Source organism: Macaca fascicularis, chromosome 4, assembly GCF_037993035.2.
Source record: "Macaca fascicularis isolate 582-1 chromosome 4, T2T-MFA8v1.1".
Lineage (NCBI taxonomy): Eukaryota > Metazoa > Chordata > Mammalia > Primates > Cercopithecidae > Macaca > Macaca fascicularis.
In genome coordinates, this window is record NC_088378.1 from 3,088,879 (window position 1) to 3,109,629 (window position 20,751).

A 20,751-nucleotide genomic window follows, 5' to 3' on the forward strand; every position below is an offset into this window, starting at 1 on the left:
GAGCTTAGCCACTGAGAGATTTGTCAACCAAGTAAATTTCAAGAAAATGATTCCTGCCACTACAGTGTTACAAAAAGAGGCATTTTTGTGTCCTAGAAAGAGCACTTAATATGAATTCAGAAAATTCCTGTTAAAACCTTCACTCTCACTTGATCCATGTGATACAAGCAGAGTATCCCTTATCCAAAATGCTTGGACCAGAAGTGTTTCAAATTTTGAATTTTTTTAGTTTCGGACTATTTGCATATACATAATGAGATATCCTGGGAACAGGACCCAAGTCTAAATATGAATTGATTTCTGTTTCATATACACTTTGTATATATATAGCCTAAAGGTAATTTTATACAATATTTGAAATAATTTTGGACATAAAACAAAGCTTTGACTGCAACCTGTCATTGAGGTCAGGTGTGGAATTTTCTACTTGTGGCATAATGTCGGTGCTCAGAGTTTTGGATTTTGGATTCTGGATTTTCAGATTAGGAATATTCAACATGTACTGGCCAAGGCTCCCCCATAGTGGGTTTGGAGACCCTGGCTCTCACCTGCTCTGTGTGATACTGGGTCAATCTCTCCCATGCTGGCTTAGGCCCTTGTGCTCTGCCATAGAACAGGTTTGTCATGAGGAAGTGAGAGGAATATATGCAGTTATGTGGCAACCTGGAGTGATGAAGGCACGAGTCACACACCTTGTTATCAGGAGGAAAGACTAGCTACTTCTCGAGGCTGTAGCCAGGCAAAGCTGCAGCCACAGTCACCGCCACCTCCATGGTCCTAACTGACCGGCTACTCAAGTTAGAGACAGGTCCAATGACAGGACAGAGTACTCTGCCGGGAGAAAACAGACGTCCTGATAATTCCAGGTGTCCCGGATTTGCCCACGGTATATAAAGGAAAAACACTAAAGACACAATGGACTTCATCATAATCTAGTGCTGAAGGAGATCCCTCCAGCAAGTCAGACTTTGGTATGAACGTGACTTACACACCATCTCAGTCGTTAAAATAGGACACAACCTAGCAACAGCTCTACTCTTGAGCTGCCAACAGTCAGGAAGGTCACACACCTTCGAGAGCTTGGGACCTTGGCCTGGAATCCGATCCCACTCACTCGACTGCCTAGCACGCTCCAGAACTCTTCTAGAAACTTGGACAAAGGTCACTGTTCCCATGGAGGTGGCGCTACCCAGAAGACACAAACATGCCTAATGGTGAGTAATGTGCATAGCACGTCCACAGAGAAACACGCAGGACACGGTAGGCCGGTGGGCCGCTGACACAAAGCAGCATGGGCAGGTGGGCCCCTCCAATATGAAGCAGTGGGGGAGGTGGGCCCCTCATGGAAAGATGGCATCTGAGAGACACCTGCATGTGCCAAGAGAGTCAGCCATGGAGACAGGCAGGGACCCTCCCGACGGCCCAGCGTGTGCAGGGTCACTAGAAGGCAGGCAGGCAGGCTGGAGGGCAGTGGGCAAGGGTGTGAAGAGGAGATGAGACCCAGACAAACTTGGACCACCTGTCTAAGTGAAGGGAGAGACTTAGGAGGGCTGTGAGGATGTTCTCGTGGGACTGCTGTACGCTATGTCAAGGCTGTCCTGTGAAGGGACTGGGGGGCAGTACCAAGGGGTCCTGCCAGTCTCTTGCAGTGACCCAGGAAGGAATGGAGAGATGCTCTGGTCACGGGGGCACAGAGGTTGGTCAGGTTGTGAGGAGGTCAAGCCAGTAGAGTTTCTGAACAGAGAAAAAAGGGGGTCATGCATGACTGTGGTTTCCTGCCTGAGCAACTCGAAGCATCAGCTGAAATGGGGAAGGCTGAAGGCAGGATGATGAGCAGTGCAAGGTGAGTGAAGCAGACAAAGATTTCACTTTGAGCATGCTGCACTCCAAAAGTCTTACTTGACTCCATGTGGAAATGTTACATGGGCAGGTGGATATCTGAGTCTTTAGTGTGCGAGAAGTTTGGACTAGAAATCAAATGGGGACATTGCTGGCATCAAAATGGTGCTACCGTCTCAGGTCAGAAGTGAGCACAGAGGATGGAGAAGGCACGCCCTGGACCGCCAGGGATGACGGGTCACCGAGAGACCAGAGGGAAGAGCAGAAACCAGTGCAGGCAGCCTCCCAAATTCATGAAACTCCGCTGCTTCCAAACAGGAAAGGACCTGCCTCATTTATCTGACTACCTACCTGAAAATCCTGTGATGTGTCTTAAGAAAATATCTTAAGAACCACACTGGGTAGCGTCGCTCCCTATATAGTCACATATTTGCCCTTATCCTTATTAAGGAGAGGGCTAATATCTTCACAGAAGAGGGTCTCCTAGGGTAACCTGCCAATTCTTACATAGCAAGAATTCTATAGTTTTTTTTTTTTTTTTTTGAGCCAGAGTCTCGCTCTGTCCCCCAGGCTGGAGTGCAGTGGTGCAATCTCTGGTCACTGCAACCTCCACCTCCTGGGTCCAAGCAAGTCTCATGCCTCAGCCTCCTGAGTAGCTGGGATTACAGGTGCCTGCCACTGTGCCCAGCTAATTTTTGTATTTTGAGTAGAGACGAGGTTTCGCCATGTTGGTCAGGTCTTGAACTCCTGACCTCAGGTGATTGACCTGCCTCGCCTCCCAAAGTGCTGGGATTACAGGCATGAACCACCGTGCCCAGCCAATAATTTTATAAATAATGAGGTGCTATTAATAATATTTACTGGGGAACTGGGCTAAGAAATGCTCAGAAACATGTGGTTAAGATCAATATTAATACTCAAAATAATTATCTTTTAAAGAAAGAAACCCTCTGAATTATTTCTATGGAACAAAAACCTTATTGCAAGCATTATTTTACTGTTCATGTGTCATAGGATTCTTCATAGTATAAGAAATTCTCTTTGGGCCTGTAGAGCTGGCTGGTATCTTCAATGCCTCAGGTCAGCACTTGCTCAATGCTGAGCAAGTATTTGCTGAATGAATATCTCACACTAAGGTGACTCTGATTAGTATCTTCCAGCTACACCTATGTACACCAAAACACACAAAGAAGTAGGGAGAAAAACATATACTTTTAAAATCTTTGTTTCATGTAAGAAAAAAAAAAATGCAAAGCTCAGAAAACACGCCTTCCAATCACCAAGGAGGGGAGGCGTTTTTAAGAAAGGTTCCTCTCTAAGGCATTACTGCCACTGTGCTAAACTGAGAGGGGAAAAGGAAAAGGGGACTATTATTTGGCGAAAAGGCCATTAAAGTCAAACCTTGATTCATGGGTTTTAAATGTACTGTCTGATATTGGCTTTTGTCTTTAGAAGTTGACTAGAATTTGTCTTCAAGTTTATATAAATACATCAGAGTCTAATTGTCTAGCAGGTGATAAAAACACCACACACAAGCATAATGGGCCCTAAATGATGTGCCAAACTTCCCCAACACGACAATAAACACTTTGAATTTACAACAGACCATGACCTCAAATATTTCTCAGCAGACTGATAAATTGGCATGGCTGATAAACTGAATTAAAATCCACGTTATATTATTAAAGAAAACACAGAATACATACATGTTCACTGGAAATCTCTTACTCTACCAATAGACAGTTATATCTTAACTGGCTACTAATGTCAATACCCTTTCAACTGAGTTTATAACAATTGAAGGTTTAAAATCTATGTCTAATGTAAAAAAAATGAAATAGATTACTCATTGCAAAATTTATTTCATTTGCTCATGTATTTATGACTACATAAGAATACACGGAATCAATTTATGACTGAAACTGAGAAAAGGTCAAAACCATAAACAAACAGTAACACTTAAAATTAACAGAGAAAAGCAAAGAATAACTAAATCTAGGAACATTCAAAGGCATGCTTCTAAAGTGTCAGGGACTCCATCTCCTGATGGAGGACACCCCTAAGGAGAACTGGATCTACTGAAAACATAAAACAGCCACCACTGAAAGAAAAGAAAATCAAGACAGGAAAAAAGCACCAAAGGGAAAGAAACAAGAACATACCAAATCTAGAACAGAGATTGCTGGCATAGCAGTCTGCTGCAGGTAACAGAGAAAGAAAAAAAAAAGAAAGATGAAGTGTGGAAAAAAAAGTTAGGTTTAGACCTGTAATCTGCCATCGGCATATTTTCTCACTATCATGCGTCATCTGTGTTTCAACAACTTGATGAGAAAGGTAAAGAACTGCACGCTAACTTCTGTATTCAGAAACAGAAAAATGCCCACATGGTATTAAATGAGTTTCATCATTAAGATACATAGAAAATAAAAAACAGCAAAATTTCCCTTAACTTTCTTATTTGGAGACTAAGATACTAATTGTAACAGAACTACTAAGCAAAAAACAAATATTTTTTACTAAATTTTCATGAGAAACTTTCCAAATATCACAATTCATACTAAAAGGCTTTGAAATATTCAGTGTTTTAACCCATTTGGAAAAGCTCTGAGACCTTTCAATAAAAGTTGAGTCCTCACAGAAAAGGACACTTCCAGAAATACTACAAGGCTAACTGTTCATTACTGTCAGGACACAGTTATAACAATAAGAAATGCTAACACTGTTGACTCATTTTGCCATACACAACAGTTGTATATTCAGAGTTGAAAATGCAGTGAAGGAAAAGACATCCTTTCATCTTTTGGGGTGTGGGCGACACAAGGCCGTGCACATCCTTAGGTTACTAATGAATCCATCTGAGTGCACCCACGAGTGACACTGGCCAGAGCAGAGGAGCATGCACCTGACACCAGCAGGCCCAGGACCTTCCAGAGAGCTTCGACGGGGAGGGGCAATCACTCCAAGAATCCTGAACAGGAAATGCATAGTACTTTTAAAGTACCGTATTTTAAAAGCTACTTTTAAAGTAAAATAGCTATTAATTTAGGTGTTGGTTTTTCAAATAAAACAGTGCTTACAGTAAACACAGCTACTCATCAGGAAGTTTACTACTGATGACTTGAGAAATACTAATAAAAATAGTAGTAAAACAATGTAATAATTCACACTTTGGCCTCATTTAAGAAACTTAAGTGTCTAAGGGGATTCAAGCTGAATTGGGCAAAGTTTTATATATATACACATTTTGGCTGAGATATGTATATATTAAGAAGTATGTGTGAGAGAGACTTTTCAGGAAAAATTCACAGAGCAAATCGAAAAAGAATCACACTACTGGGCTCTAAGGATCTAAGGACTCACAAATTATTATCTAAGGTTAAATTTCATTGTGAGATAGAAAGATTAAAATGTCTGACCTAATAGCCCCTGGTAGAGCTTTACCATAAACTGCATAAAAAACAGTTGAAATTAGAAACAGAATCCAGAAGATAAAAAGAACATGGCTCTGGATATCTTTTCTCAGAATATTGCACACACACTGTTTAAAAAAGAAAAAAGTCACTAAAACTCATGAACACAAAATGGTCAATAGCATTCTCTATAAATTAATATTAATAAATGCCCAAATTGATAGCAGTAAATGCCTCTTACCAGTTCTCTTTATAGAGTAACAAGGTATTGCTTTTATCTAAAATTTTTGCATAACAATTTGTTGTGTTAAATGAATTTAAATTTTACTTTTGTGAATTTATTTAAAACAAAAATCATTTTCATACTATAGAGAAATAAGAATAAAATCAGTTCTCAATAGCTTTATGCTACAATTGGAATATAATTGTTTATTACCTTAACAAATGCTTGCTTCATCAACAGTACAACTACTGTGAAGATTCTTTTTGGTAATGACTATAAATGTAATGATCTGAACACTTTCATTTGTTAACCACCACAAAATGCTGACAAGACCAGGGGCCAGTGATCGGCCCTATGTTTCTGTAAATAAAGTTTTATTGGCACAGAGACACACCCATGTGTTTACTTGTGTCTGTGGCTGCTTTCCTGCTACAACAGCAGAGCTGGGGGTTGCCGGAGTCCACATGGCCTGCAAAGCCTAAAGTATCAATCTGGCCCTGGAAGAAAAATTTTGCCTACCCCCAATCAAGATTATTACTGGTCATTAACAAATACTTGTTTTCTCAACTGGAAGTGTTAAGGAAAAGGATAATTATGAGTTTGCTAATGAAAACAATCAAGTTCCATTTGAATTGTATTTAATACTTGTCAAAGCACGTCTCAAAAAATTTAGCCTTATAGCCCTGACTCATTTCTCTACAACATCAGCCAAGAGTAACACATAGAATAAAATAGTATAAGCCTAGGGGCCCTTTTAATCCTTATCATCATGGGGGGGGGTGTCTAGCTATCCCCATGGGAAACACGTAGAAGGTGAAATAGGGACCACAGATGGGCACAGCCAAAGCCCTCTCCCCTTTACCCTCGCTCTTCGTTCAGCCTCCAGGCGCTGCATGATGAGCATGGTGTCCACATCGTCGTCCTCCTCCTCCTCGTCATCTTCGTCCTTCTGCTTCGACTCCTGTAGTCTCTTCTGGAACTGCCACTCCAGCATGAGCTTGCGCAGCCGGTCGCTCTCCTCGGCGCTGCGGTCCGGTTTGCTCTGGAGCTCCTGGATCTCCTTGCTCAGCATGTCCACGATGTGCATCTGCTGCTGCTTCTCCAGCTTCTCCTTGGCATCCCGCTTCCATGGGTCAGGAGACAGACTGTCCCCCGAGGAAAGCTCCTCTTTGCTGACTGTGATGTACTGCAAGTCCCTGCGCTCGATCGTGCGGGGCTGCTGCTGAGGCTGTAGCTCCCGAATGACTGTTTCCTGGGGCCGCTGGAGTGTGGAAGGCTTTTCGGGCTTCATCTGCTGTGTGGTCAGGGGAGAAAACGGAGCAGGGTTTAGGGACTGAGTGCGCATCTGGCCCAACTTCCTCTCCTGCTCTCTCCGCTTCCTCTCCCGCTCCTCCTCCAGGCGGGCCTTCTCCTTCTCATACCAACGCTGATGTTCCTCTCTCTTTTTCCGCTCGGCAGCAGCCACCTGCGCAGAGGGTAGTCCTATCTGGTTGGTGGAAGGGGGTGGTGGGAGAGGCAAATCCATGGACATTCCATCGAAATCACCGGCGTAGTGGACGGGAGGTGGCGGGGGTGGCGGAGGCAGGTCTGTTCGGATTGGCTGGGAGACGGCCACAGGGGTGGCCGGTATTGCTGCTGGTGTTTTCCAACGGCCAGGGCCACTTTTGGTCAGTGTGGAAGCAGGGGTGACCGACTTAGAGGAATGGTTCAGGTGCTCTTGGCTAGATGTACTGGAGTCCAATGAGGAGCTCTGATTTATCCACATATCACTATCAGACTTTCTGTCCATAGCTGCCTCTATTCGATGCCGCTCAAGTTGGTAAGCTTTATCTTCTCGAAGTTCTTCTTGGGAACGTGTAACACGCTGGAAAAAGAAAAAGAACTATTATATTTCAGCCATTTACTAGAAATTACCAAATATCCACAGACATTTTATCTTCAGACAGAAGAAAAACTGTTAAATGAGTGTACAGAAAGAGACTGAGACTGCCCTGCAAGGCTCATTGGCTAACGTGGAATAACAGTGAATTTATCTGTGTAAAGAGAAAAGCAGCCAAGCGTGGTGGCTCAGGCCTACAATCCCAGCACTTTGGGAGGCTGAGGTGGGTGGATTGCTTGAGCCCAGGAGTTTGAGACCAGCCTGGATAACACAGTCTCTGTCTCGACTAAAATTAAAAAGCAAAAGCTGCGCTTTCTCTCTGCATTGAGGCCCTTTGGTGCCAGTGCCCATCCTCATCCTCCTCACCCTCCTGCAGTGCCCTGCACCATCTCCAGCGCAGGGACCAGACATGCGACTTGGACTTCAAAGCAATGAGTATGTTTATTCATAATATGTAAAAATCAACAACAGGTATTTCTCTAATTACTATTACGAGTAATTATTATATGTTAAACATTTAACCATCCGTGACTTTCTGCATTTTACAAGCTAAGGAATGGCTTTCTGGGCTCTGTGGCAGAGCTGTGCATAGTAATGCAAGGACATGTCCTACACATCTGAGATACATCCGCTCCAATATCAGAAAGGTCTGAAGTGTACTGGTATAAATTTGTTGAACACAAAGGTAGGGGTGTGTATGTGTGTGTGAGAGAGACAGAGAAATGAGACACACAAACACACAGAGAGAAAAAGAAGTGAGTACACTTTTTGCAAAGGGCTAGTCTAAAATCTGAGAAATGGCACATCTGAAAGGAGTCTACTCAGATAAACATGATCACTATGAGGTCTGAATCAAACATCTTTTTCCTGCCCTGTTAATGAACACAAATTAAAGATGTAAATCGGAAAAACAAATTATTTCCTTTTTCTTAAAAAGCAAACCAACAAAAAAGATGAAGTATCACTTCAAAAACCAGTAGTCTCACAGAAAAACCGAACATTTACTCCCAACATTTTGCTAGAGCTTTACTTAGTACATAGAGAGTCTCATTACTGGGTACGAAATCTATGGACTACATAAAAACAGAGACTGTGCACCTACCGCCACTCCCTGCTGCTGGAAGGGCTGACCTGAGTCACTTCTCTGCTCCCTTAAGACTTTGCACTGGCCCTGGCTGCTGGCTTGCACTCTCCACCTCCCCGCTTAAACCCCATCATAACTTTTCATTCCACACTCTGGCCTGCCGCACAGTTCCTCAATTCTCTCCTCTAGGTATTGTTTACCCATGTTGTGAGGTAGAAACAAGTAGCAGCTGTATACTATAAATGTGAAGACGTAATGCCAGTCCCACAGAACAGGAAATACTGTGCATAAAAATGGGATTCAATGTATGCACTACAAATTGGATTGTCTTGACATATGGGAAGCAGATTCTACTGAGTCCTAACAAAAAATACTAGAAGAACTAGGGCACAAAATTACTCAATTTTTAAAGAGAAATTTGGAGAAAGACACCTCCTCCCAGAGAACTCCAGCTTTTGGTGACAGAGTGTGTCCAAAACTCCCAAGACTGGGCCGTTGCAGGTGATCAGGCCCACCTAGGAGAACAGCAGGATGGACCAGCACACCAGACAAAAGGCCAGGATGAAATCTCCTGACGGCCAGTATCTGTGGCCTGAGAAGCATTTTCTCTCCTCAGAAAACAGGCTCCTCCTCATGTGTATCACAGCGTCTATCTCAGTGCAATCCTTTCTCCTCTGCCTACTGTTCTCATTCTTCAAGGCTCAGCTCAAATCCCATCTCAACTCTGAATGTCTTTTCCAACCACTCTAAGAAGGCTGATCTTCAGAATTCCCAGAGCATTTGCGATCCAGAGCATGTATTTGTTACAAAGATTTAGACTGCACCTCTTTTTAAGTATATCTTTAATTTTTTCTCCCAATCTTTCACCATACAGTTATCTTTCTAAAAAGAAAACCACATTTGATAACGTTCCGAGCTTAACTACTCAGATTGGCATCTCCCATCTACTAATGTGGACAAAAATCCAAATTCCTTAGCTGTCATGTCAAGCCCTTCTGTCTGGCCCCACCTATCTTCACTGCCTTAGATCTCGCCACCTCCTTCACCTCCACTCAGGGTTCCTGCTGAACTACTACACATCTCTGTGCCTTTCCCTCCTCCTGGAAGGCCCTTCCGTGCATATGGCTGTGCCCAGGTTCTCGTTTGAGACTGAGAAGCTCCATCCCCTGCTGGGGCCTCTTCTCCCACAGCACTGACCATGCTGGGTCTGATGTGTCTGTCTCATTTCCCTGCCACACCATGAGCTCCCACAGGCAGGGCAGGGACTGATAGAGTGCAAAATATACCACGTGAGTTCTAATTTCTCACTTCTAGAATCAGTGAACTTTGTCTTAAAAATTATAAGGCCTTATATTCCTAACATTTTGTTAATCAAACATCAGAGAATAATCCTTGTTCTTATTAAGTATTCTATCCTATCTCCTTTTTTCCTCAAACTTAACTACAAAACCATTAAGGAAAAAACAAAAGGCCAACAATGCTGTTCTATAGAAAATATTAATCGTGTCTCAGAACTCAGTGTTTACTCCTTGAGAGGTAAGAAGTGTGTGGAATCTTTGATTTCTAACCTGAATTGCAATACTGGAGTGATTACTATCTGTGTGCATATGTGGCTTTTCCTCATAATTTGGCCACTGGTTCTGAGGAGGAGCCATCCGATCCTGGGATTTGGAAGCTGGGAAGGTAAAATACTCTCTGGTGTACGTCTGAGTGGGGATGGGGTAGGCTTCAGGTCTAGGCGGAGGCGTCTGCTCCTGTAAAATGGGAAGAACAAAGAAAAGTGAGCTTTTTACAACCATACAGACTAACTTGATTTTCATTGATCTGTTTTAAAATTTTAAAAATAGTATATATGTTAAATACTGCATTAAAAAATGTTTTATCCATATTGAGAATAAATAACATTTCATTTTGCCCAGACTTACTAATTTAAAACTGATTTACCTGACTAGTATATTAAAAATCAAAAGATAAAACACTGCAAATTTAGAAATTATAATCAATGCTAATTCAGAGTAAAAATTGTACTGGGTAACTGAGATGTCCCAAGGGAACCCTAAGTGTGGAAGTGCAGTAGAAGCCTTTTGCTTATCAATCAGACCTCAGTGCAGAGGTTTCCAGTAGAGACAGATGTTATCTTCGCTGCTGTTCCAGAGGCATATGCACTTTTCCCTCCAGGACTAGGAGGCTGATCTGTTCAAGTCAGGGGGGAAAAAAAGTTTAATATTAAATAAACAACCTATATATAACATAAAATTTCCTTAAAGACCTCATTCATCTTCATTCTGCCAGTGAGTTATCTAGCATAGAGACGAAAAAAAAAAACCAAGGCAGATGAGAAATCAGGTCTTGTCATATCCATATCCATGGATATGACATGGAGTTTACAAAAAAAACTTTGTAGCTCTGTGTATCAGGCCAGGGACTGGTAAACATTTTTGGTAACAGGCCAGAAAGTAAATACTTTAGGCTTCGTGAGCCTTTGTCTCCTGCTGAGTATCTTTCTATTATTTCTTCTTCTGTTAACAACCCTTTAAAAATGTAAAAAATATTTTAGTTTCTCTTGGTAATTTACCAACCCCAAACAGAGATGTTATTAATGCGTTTGCTTATGGGATCAACTGAATCTAAAGTTTTTCAATCTTAGTTTTTGTTAGAGAAATGTTACTTAATGATATCCCTTATGAAAACCATATCATAGTTAGCCAATGTTTGCAAAGAATAATTTTAATAATTAACAAACCACAAAGTGCCTCCTCTCACTTCAGACTGTGACCATGAGTGTACTTAGGAAGCAAAAAAGTGTCACTCTTACTTGCTACGTTGGGGCTGGAACGGTGATCAGCTCTATTTTTCGTCAGTCTGTCATCACCGGGCAATTTCTTTGGTTCACTATATTCTGCCCAAGGCAGCTGAGGACTCTCAGGAGACCCATTTTGAGCGGAATTATTATAGAGTTCAAAGCCTTCACTCTTTGGTCGGGGTTTGCCTGAGCCACGACGATCTGAAACTGGAATCAAAGCATATTCAGTATCTCTTAAGATTTTATTTTCAACACCCTGATTATCATTAAAATTCCGTAAGAATTGTTCTTAGCATAAGAAATAAGGTGATTTTCCCTATAAAGGTCAATTCTTCCTACAGAATCATAAAACAGCTTTTAAGTAAATATACTAAGAATAAAGAAAATATTTTTACTTAATTGGTAATGATGGGAAGATGAACACTTTCAAAGTTTATTTTCTCGTTAACTGAAACTTCACTGTTTTAAGCAACAAATCTAACCATTTTTAAAGTATCTTTTTTAAAAAAAAACTAAATAAAGATAAATATGCTTTCCTGACTTCACAGAAAAAGATCTGAACTTTTAATCGCCCAGTGTCACCGTTCTGAGCAGCCATCATGTGACATGAGCCTTCTGCTCCTGACGGCCGCCGCTTCTGTCAGTTCTCCTCCTTTGTGCTTGCTCACCCTGGTTTATCATCTCCTGTTCACAGCTTCCCTCTGTGTGGCTTCTAACTCACATTCTAGTTTGCTTCTTTTAAATGACCACAAACTAAGAAATTAGACAACCAAGATGTTAGGCTCTATGTTACACAAAAAGTAAAAAACATGCTGAGCAAGGCAGACAATACCACACTAGGTTTCGCTGAGATGCCCCTTGGGTGGTGTGTGTTTGCTTCAATAAGCAGCAGGTCAGGTTCTCTGACGCCTTGGCTGTGGCTGTGATTTGTTACTATTAGGTACCAACTTGAGGTTCTGGGTTGTGAGGTTTCTAGAATCCTGCCTTACGGAGGAGAAAGCCATAAAGGCCATATTTAGAAGTCTATGTATACATTTAACAAGGTGTGCTATGAATCAAAATGGTTTTCTCCTATTGTGTCTGAACTAATTAAAAGCCCTAAATTTGTATTGATTTTATCCTGAGATTCTTTTTGATGTAGCTATAAAACCACAGTTCCAAAAAATAAATTATTTAAATAAAAGATTTTTAAGTGAATTACAGTCATGCACCAAATAAGCCCATTTTGGTCAATGATGAACCCCATCCATGACAGTGGTCTCCTAAGATTATAACGGAGCTGAAAAATCCCTATCTTCTAATGATCTTAGCAAGTGTAGTTGTAGTACAATGATTCCTGGTGTTTATGGTCATGCCAGACTGTACTGCTAGCTGTATACGAGTATAGCTCATACAATTATACATGGTATATAATACTTGATAATGTAATATGCAACTGGGTTGCTGGTTTATATATTTTACTATACTATACTTTTTATTGTTATTTTAGAGTGTGCTCCCTTTACTTATAAAAAGAGTTAATGGTCAAGTAGCCCCAGGCAGGTCCATCAGGAAGCCTTCCAGAAAACGGCATCGTCACCACTGGAGGTGATGGCTCCATGGCATGTCACTGCCCCTGAAGACCTTCCCGTGGAACCAGATGTGGAGGTAGAAGACAGTGACACTGATGATCCTGACCCTGTGCAGGCTGAAGCTAATGTGTGTGCTTATGTACGAGATTTTAACCAAAAAGATGAAAAGATAAATTTTAAAAAAAATTTAAAAATCACTTACAGAGTAAGTATAGAAAGAAAATACTTTGTACAGCTGTACAACATGTTTATGTTTTAAGCTAGGTGTTATCACAAAAGAGTCAAAAGTTTTTTTTTAATTTAAAATTTTATATAGTAAAAAAGTTAAGAGCAAGAGAAGGTTAATGTATTATTAAAGAAATAACTATGTATTTTTGTAAATTTAGTGTAGCTTAAGTGTACAGTGTTTATAAAGTCTACAGTAGTTATGGCCATGTCCTGGGCCTTCACATTCACTCACCACTCACTCGCAGACGCACCCAGAGCAACTTCCATCCTACAAGCCCCACTCAGGAGAAGTGGCCTTTGATGGGTCTAGCATCGTTACTCTTTTACACCTTTTTTTTAACTGTAGTTTTTCTATGTTGAGCTGTGTTCTCACTGAATTACAATGGCCTGCAGTATTCAGTTGGGTGACATGCTGTGCAGGTCTACAGCCTAGGAGCAACAGGCTACACCATCTAGGTCTGTGTAGTACACTGTGATGTGTGCACAATGATGAGATAAACTAAGGATGAATTTTTCAGAATGGATCCCTCTTGCCAGGTGATGCATGACTGTATACAGAATGAGATCATCATGCCGTATCTCAGCAAATGCAGGACTAAGGTAACTACACATATACAAATAAATGCCTATTTCTTCAGTGAAGAACTGAAACACTTTAAATCCTGAGTCTGCCTATCAAAACTGAAAATCCGTTCATTCATTCTCTAGTTTTTTTCCCAGTTCATCCTTAACATGTCACATTCATTCTCTACTGAGCACCTACCATGTGCTGGGCCTACAGAAGCTCACCAGCAGTCAACCAGCCCTGTGGGGGTGAAGCCCTGTGGGGAATCCTGGTGACAGGGAGGGGACCTGGTGACTCACAGTGTGGGTTCCAAGGTCACAAGGCTCACATGGGAATCCCAGGCACTGTGCTGAAGCGCTCGCATTCTCAATTTCTTTATTTTTAAAACCAGGGCAATAGTAACACCACTACCTCCTCCATGGGGTTTTGTGACTATTCAAAGAGGCTATGACTGTAGAACACTGTTTGACAGTTGGCCACTGTCTCCCTGCTGGTCCTTACTTCTCTGCATCATGGGGGATGGCTGATTGAGAAGGGTGGCCAGACCGTGGTAGATGGCACCCTGCTTTGCTACTTCCAGTGTCACCACAGAGCTTGTTCTTGTCATGAGTTCTGCTGCCCTAGGAGAAGAAGATTACACATGTAAGAAAAACGAAAACGCAGTGCCTGCTCTGTCATGAATAGCTGTGATCACAGCAACTGAAAATCATGTTCCACAGCCTCATCTATTATTTTGAGTAATGGTTCTGACTTTTTCTTTATTTTTAATTTTAATTTTTTTTTATTTTTTATGGTTCTGACTTGCAGACAGCTTACTCACTACCCATTTTCTCCTTTTAAAACTGACTATGAAAATAGGCAAACACATCTCCCGTTATATTAAGAATAGTAAGATAATATTCAGAAATTTGAAGTGTTAAGAGTATGTTTCTTTCAAGTTTCAAAGAAATTGTACTAGATTAAAATATATATCTATAATTTGATAAGTGAAATGTCATGTACACTAAAAAAGGTAAAGAGTAGTATGAACATGTTTTAGCATAGTTTTCATCTTCCAATTTCAATATTTAATGCAAAAATCACCTAAAAATGCTAATACTAAGCTTCAAGCAAATAAACCAATGATACCTTTCCTGAGAGAGTCCAACCAGACTTCGTCCATCCACGCTGAGGAGTTGATCACCTGCAGCTAGACGTCCATCCTAGGCAAATCCACAGGTGTGTGCATGGATTAGGGGTGGAGAGCAGAGAGATGGAGGAAGAAAAGGTAATAATGAGTAGATACCCTGTTTCTTCTTCCAACAAACACTGTGTAGTGTTACATAACTAAAAGTATCAGCAGAATCTCTCACATCATTTGCTGAACATATGACACACTGAAAATTTACTTCTTTCAAAATGATACTGACCACATCTGCAGCACCTCCTTTCACAACCGACTTCACATAGATTCCTAGTTTATCTTGACCAGCACCCTATTGCAAAAACAAGGCAAAAACACTGCACTGAAAATATACTGTAAGAAATGCACTATGCAGGAAAGTAAAACAAAAATAAAACCACCCAACATGTACACAGGTAACTGCAACAAAGTCCTGGTTCTCATTTTTACATGAAAATCAGAATTATGAAAAATCAGTTATTCATGCATCAGCTAATGATGAGACTAAAATAGAGACTTGGAATCCTGAAGTTAATTTAAGAATAGTTCTGAACAGCCACAAGTGTAAGTGAACTAAGAACTACTTGCATGATATATACTATTAATCATTTTAATACAAAAAGCAACTTGGTACAGTATTTTTACATTTCACCATTTACCTATATCCTCCCTTATACCCTTGTTCTTTTCATACATATAGTTTAGGATTTTAAACGATAAAAAAAACTTCTGTGGCTAACAGTAAGAGGAACTTAGTAAGAGAAAATCATACAGAAAATAATCAGTATTATAACTCATGTACTGTAACCATAAATAAATATCAAAGCAACAAGACCCAATTCACATAGAATTGATATATTATGAAAGAATAAAATTCTGTTAGATAGACTTAAGTATTATATACAATTACTTTCAGAATCACCAATATTCTACTTGGATATCATGACTATACTAAACTTAACCCTATAACAATAAAAATTTGGGGTAATTTATTGCAACTATCAAAGAAAGCAGTCCTATGCATGAAATCTTACTTAGATATTATGGACAATATTATACAACTGAGAATAATTCCTTAGGTCACATCGATTGAAGGCAAATACAAATCCATTTCAATCACTGTGAGGCACTGTATGGTAAGAGTAAAAATACACAAATGATTTAATTAAAACAGATTTTCTGTAACATCCTGGAACTATGTAATTTTCACTTGGAAACCACTTACATTTGTCTCCTTTAGTTAACAAGTTAAGTTTACAGAAGACAGCCTGACTGGCCAGTACTGTTGATCCTGACTCCCTTTATCCCCTTAGGGAAAAACAAAACAAAACAAAACAAAACGCCTGTAGCAGGTCAAATTTTGTAAGCATAAAACCATCCATACCTATCTCATTTTAAAAACAGTATATTTCTTAATTTAACAAAGCAATTCCATTTTGGAAAGCAGTACACTTCAAATTTCATGTGGTTACATTATCTGGGAACTAACTTTATAAAAGTTCTACAGAAAGCAAAATCAAATATTCTCCTTTGCAGCTTTTGATCTGAATTTTCCATCTGTTCACCTCGATATCCCTCTGTGTCTATTCACACATCTCTCCTGTGGATGGTTTCCACTCTCACCTCAATGCAAGTCTCCAGCCCAGTCCCAGATGCCTCACGGCCCACTTGCTACCTCCCTCTAGAAATCATTCAGCACAGTCTACAAACCACAACAGCCAAATATAACCTGTGGTCCTTGAACGGATCCTTTTGCCATAAAAAGCATGATTGGGATAGTTGGCAAAGACTGAGCTTTTTGTAAATTTACAATTTCAAAAATAAAAGATAAAATATACAGCAGGCACTCAATAAAGGGCAACTTTCTGAATTTTAGCATATCACTTAGCAAAATAATAATAAATATGCTTTTTGCCTCACTATATCTGTGACAATGCTGGGTTTCCTTGAATCTAGGGACCTAAGACACACTACGGAAAAATACTTCTAAGACATGGCACCCCCCTGACCACCCCTATTTGTGAAATCAGGTAATCCCTCATAATCTAATTAACCGAATTTTTTTACACATTTAATAATTTTATATGATTCATGAATAACCTTAATTCTATAGCTCGGCTGTTTAAATGACAATTTCATTCACTGAACAAATATCCACTGAGCGCCTGTATGGTCCTAAGCTCCATGCACATATCAATGAACAAAACAGACAAACACCCTTGCCATTTGGGAGTTTCTTCTATTCCTTAGCAGAGTTTATCTGTGGTCATTCACTAACAATTCTAGTTGGAGCGCTGGAAGTCCTTCTTTTTCTTTTCCTGAAAATGATGCATGCCTATTCCCTTCCAGCTGGTACCCTGGGTCAGGTTTTTAAAAAGTTCTACAAGCACTACTTATTTTTTCCTCTGCTTTCTACCTGACTACAGAAAAGCAATGATTACTGAACGTCGGAATGCCAACTGTCAGTGAGAATGGGCACCTCACATTTTCACATGGCATTATCTTCTGGTTAATGTAATACTGACCTTGTAAAGAGTAAAAATCATCCTTTTACTAAGATAACCAATTATTATCATCTCTGACAAGAAAAATGTTTAGCAATAATACTAGTAATACAGCATTTTTAGTAACACTATTATAAACAAGGAAATATCAAATATATATTTTAAAACAATATATCAAGCCTCCTTCCTCCATTTCTGATATGCTTTATATGATCACAATACAGACCAAAAAAATGGCAATTACTTAGACAAACTGTAATAACAAAACTGTTCTTAAAATCATAAAAAAGAATAATCAGAAAATGAGAACAGGACTATTTCATTTCTTCCTACAACCCAAGACCCTGCATATACAGTTGGAGCTGCCTGCCAGTCAGCTCTTCTGCCACTCCTAATTTTCATTTTTGGCAGATGTCTTTGTTCCAATTTCACAATAAATTTCAGTTTCGTGGCACCTGTTACTCCATGTTTCAACCCCTTCATTCAGAGCAGTAATCACATACCTGAGGGCAACCATTAGGCTCTTTTCCATCCTAGCCACCCTCCACAAGCAGACAGCCAACGTGCAAGCTGAACATGTGGACTCCATATGAACAGCACATGGCATTTCAAGAACCCGAAATCCTCTACCATTTTAAGGTAGGTAATTTAGGATACTATATGCAATGTGAAATTTAATGCCTAAATTTAAATCCCGAAGCAAAACTGATCATGTACTACTGATATTTGACTGCACTACCTATATTTAAATAGGCTGAAGTTTACATCATAAATTTCAGACCAATTCTGGCAAAATGAGGAAGCTCTCCTCATGACTGATCTTCTGGTCTCCCTACGTCCAATCATGTTTCCTGAAGCACAGCTCAGCTCACACTATCCTGACCAGACTCTTGTAACTGCCAGCTACTGTAAAAATTCACAGTAGCTTCCTGCATGAGGTATTCACGGGTCCATGAACCTCTCTTGTCATTCTCCACCCAAATCACCCCTCACCTCCTTCCATTCTATCTGACTCATGTTCATGACTTGGTTGATGTTCTCTCTACACCAACTGTCTTTCTGACGCAAGGTATATGCCCAAATGCTCTCCATCATTCACCTCCGAGACTCATCTGCCAGCCCACTCACCTTCCCAGTGTCAGGGAAGATACCATCTCTTCTTCACTTATGTTCTCATCACATTGGACTTTCTTTGTTCTCTTTGAGCAGTGAGTCATTGTGTCCTGCATTACAGCTACCTCTGCAAATGGCTCCTTCCTCCAACTCCATTAGAAGCTTCTTGAATATAAGGAGCTCTATCCCTTCCAGAAGAGCTTCTCAATTAGATTGACTTACAGTTTACTAACATTGATCAATAAGAAATTTGGTCAATTTCCTATTTTAAAAACCTAAGATGAGGAGGTCTGTAATTTTACAGAATGAACACTAAGTTAAGAAGCAACTGATATGCCCATTATATATGGGTTAGCAATAAAACTTTGTAAAATTACTAGTTTAGAAAGATAGATACAAAAGTACTTCAGGCTGTGGCACCCAATGTGCCCTTTTAGGAAGGGAACTCAAATTCATGACTGTCAGGAAAGACACAAGTAAGATACATTCTATTTTCTTATATATTCAGAATGTATCTCAATTCTAAGTAATAACCACTTCTTTTAATTCCAAGTAAACTGAATTTATAAATATATCTGTTTGTCACAAAAAGAGGTTTTCATTTAAGGAAATAAGCATTCATGATAGAGCCAGGCATGGTGGCAGTCATCCCAACACTTTGGGAGGCTGTGGTGGGAGGACTGCTTGAAGCCAGGAGTTCACGACCAGCCTGGGCAACATGGTGAGATCCTGTCTCTACAAAAAATTTTTAAAAAGCATTCATGATTATTAGAGACCTCAATTCAAAACACTCATGAAAATCTAAAAGGTCTATTCAAGGTTGGTCATAAAAATGGAATTTGATTAAAAGTCAAGACAATGCATCATGAAATATATTTTGAAAACACTCTTAAGACACAGGAAGACAAAACGATGTGCAAGTAAAGAATATGGATCTGGATAATGTAAGAGGTATCCACATTTCGGTTGGCATTTGGGCCTCCACTTCACGGACTGCTCTGCGTCACAAATGTTCCCACAGACACATTCCCCGTCCACTGACTCTGCACCTTCTGCACACACTCCTTTCCCGCAGACCCATGGCCCTGTCCACATGCCCTTCCCTCCTATCACCTCTGGTTATTTGGATCCTACTTCTACTTCAGGTGCAGCTCACAGTCATAAACTGGTCATAAAAATTCTAACTACAACTGCTGTATGGAGAAATTACAGTTCTACTGGTAATTATCTTAGCAAAACAAAATTAGAGATGACTGCCCAGAGATGAAAGAACTCTAGGAAATGTCTGACTATTTGTATCACATCAATATGGGCAATTACCTTCAAGCCGAACCACCACAATCTCTGTCCAACTACAAGGTGTCCACTTGTCCAAGGTTTCTCAATCTGGCCATGGCAGTGCAGGCCTGGAATGTGCATCCTGACTGGGGGAAGAGCAGAGTAAAGAAGCTCTGCTGCATCCCTGCCTCAGCTGCTGGTCAGATGCCTCAGCAAACTGTCATCTGTTGAGCCATAACAATCCTTTAACATTATGGAGCTCTCACTACCTACCCCACTTTATTTGAATAAATGAGAACTGTACTGCCTATGGTTAAAAAGAACTGTATGAAACAATTTATTAATTTCAGAAATATTAAACCACTTAATTTAGGTTTTATTTCTAAACAATAACGCACAATCTATGTAGTCTATTAAGGCTAAACTCAAAATTTAATAATTAGTGTCTTTATTTTTTTATTTTTTATTATTATACTTTAAGTTCTAAGGTACATGTGCACAACGTGCAGGTTTGTTACATATGTATACATGTGCCATGTTGGTGTGCTGCACCCATTAACACGTCATTTACATTAGGTATATCTCCTAATGCTATCCCTCCCCCCTCCCCACAACAGGCCCCAGTGTATGATGTTCCCCTTCCTGTGTCCAAATGATCTCATTGTTCAATTCCCACCTATGAGTGAGAACATGCGGTGTTTGGTTTTCTGTTCTTGCGATAGTTTGCTGAGAACGATGGGTTCCAGCTGCATCCACGTCCCTACAAAGGACACGAACTCATCCTTTTTTATGGCTGCATAGTACATATATCCATGGTGTATATGTGCCACATTTTCTTAATCCAGTCTGTCACTGATGGACATTTGGGTTGATTCCAAGTCTTTGCTATTGTGAATAGTGCTGCAATAAACATACCTGTGCATGTGTCTTTATAGCAGCATGATTTATAATCCTTTGGGCATATGCCCAGTAATGGGATGGCTGGGTCATATGGTACTTCTAGTTCTAGATCCCTGAGGAATTGCCACACTGTTTTCCACAATGGTGCACACACAATTAAAATTCATTTTATGGTAATTCTATTTCTTTTCC

At 40.2% G+C, this 20,751-nt stretch overlaps 1 protein-coding gene across 32 annotated transcripts in view; it reads right to left on the bottom strand.

Moving 5' to 3' along the window:
• Positions 1-20,751, bottom strand: part of AFDN (afadin, adherens junction formation factor) — a 141,971-nt gene that overhangs the window by 13,548 nt on the left and 107,672 nt on the right. For 19 of the 32 annotated variants that reach the window (XM_045391748.3, XM_065543154.2, XM_045391746.3 and 16 more), the window contains 7 exons: positions 15,012-15,077; positions 14,731-14,804; positions 14,104-14,222; positions 11,251-11,445; positions 10,537-10,628; positions 10,004-10,189; positions 6,335-7,336 (listed from right to left, as the gene is read on the bottom strand). In XM_045391748.3, coding sequence (XP_045247683.2) covers positions 6,335-7,336; positions 10,004-10,189; positions 10,537-10,628; positions 11,251-11,445; positions 14,104-14,222; positions 14,731-14,804; positions 15,012-15,077 — 1,734 coding nt within the window. Of the gene's footprint in view, positions 1-4,001; positions 4,038-6,334; positions 7,337-10,003; positions 10,190-10,536; positions 10,629-11,250; positions 11,446-14,103; positions 14,223-14,730; positions 14,805-15,011; positions 15,078-20,751 lie in introns of all 32 variants that reach the window. The other 13 variants (XM_045391740.3, XM_074036752.1, XM_074036754.1 and 10 more) reach the window with 2 other exon arrangements.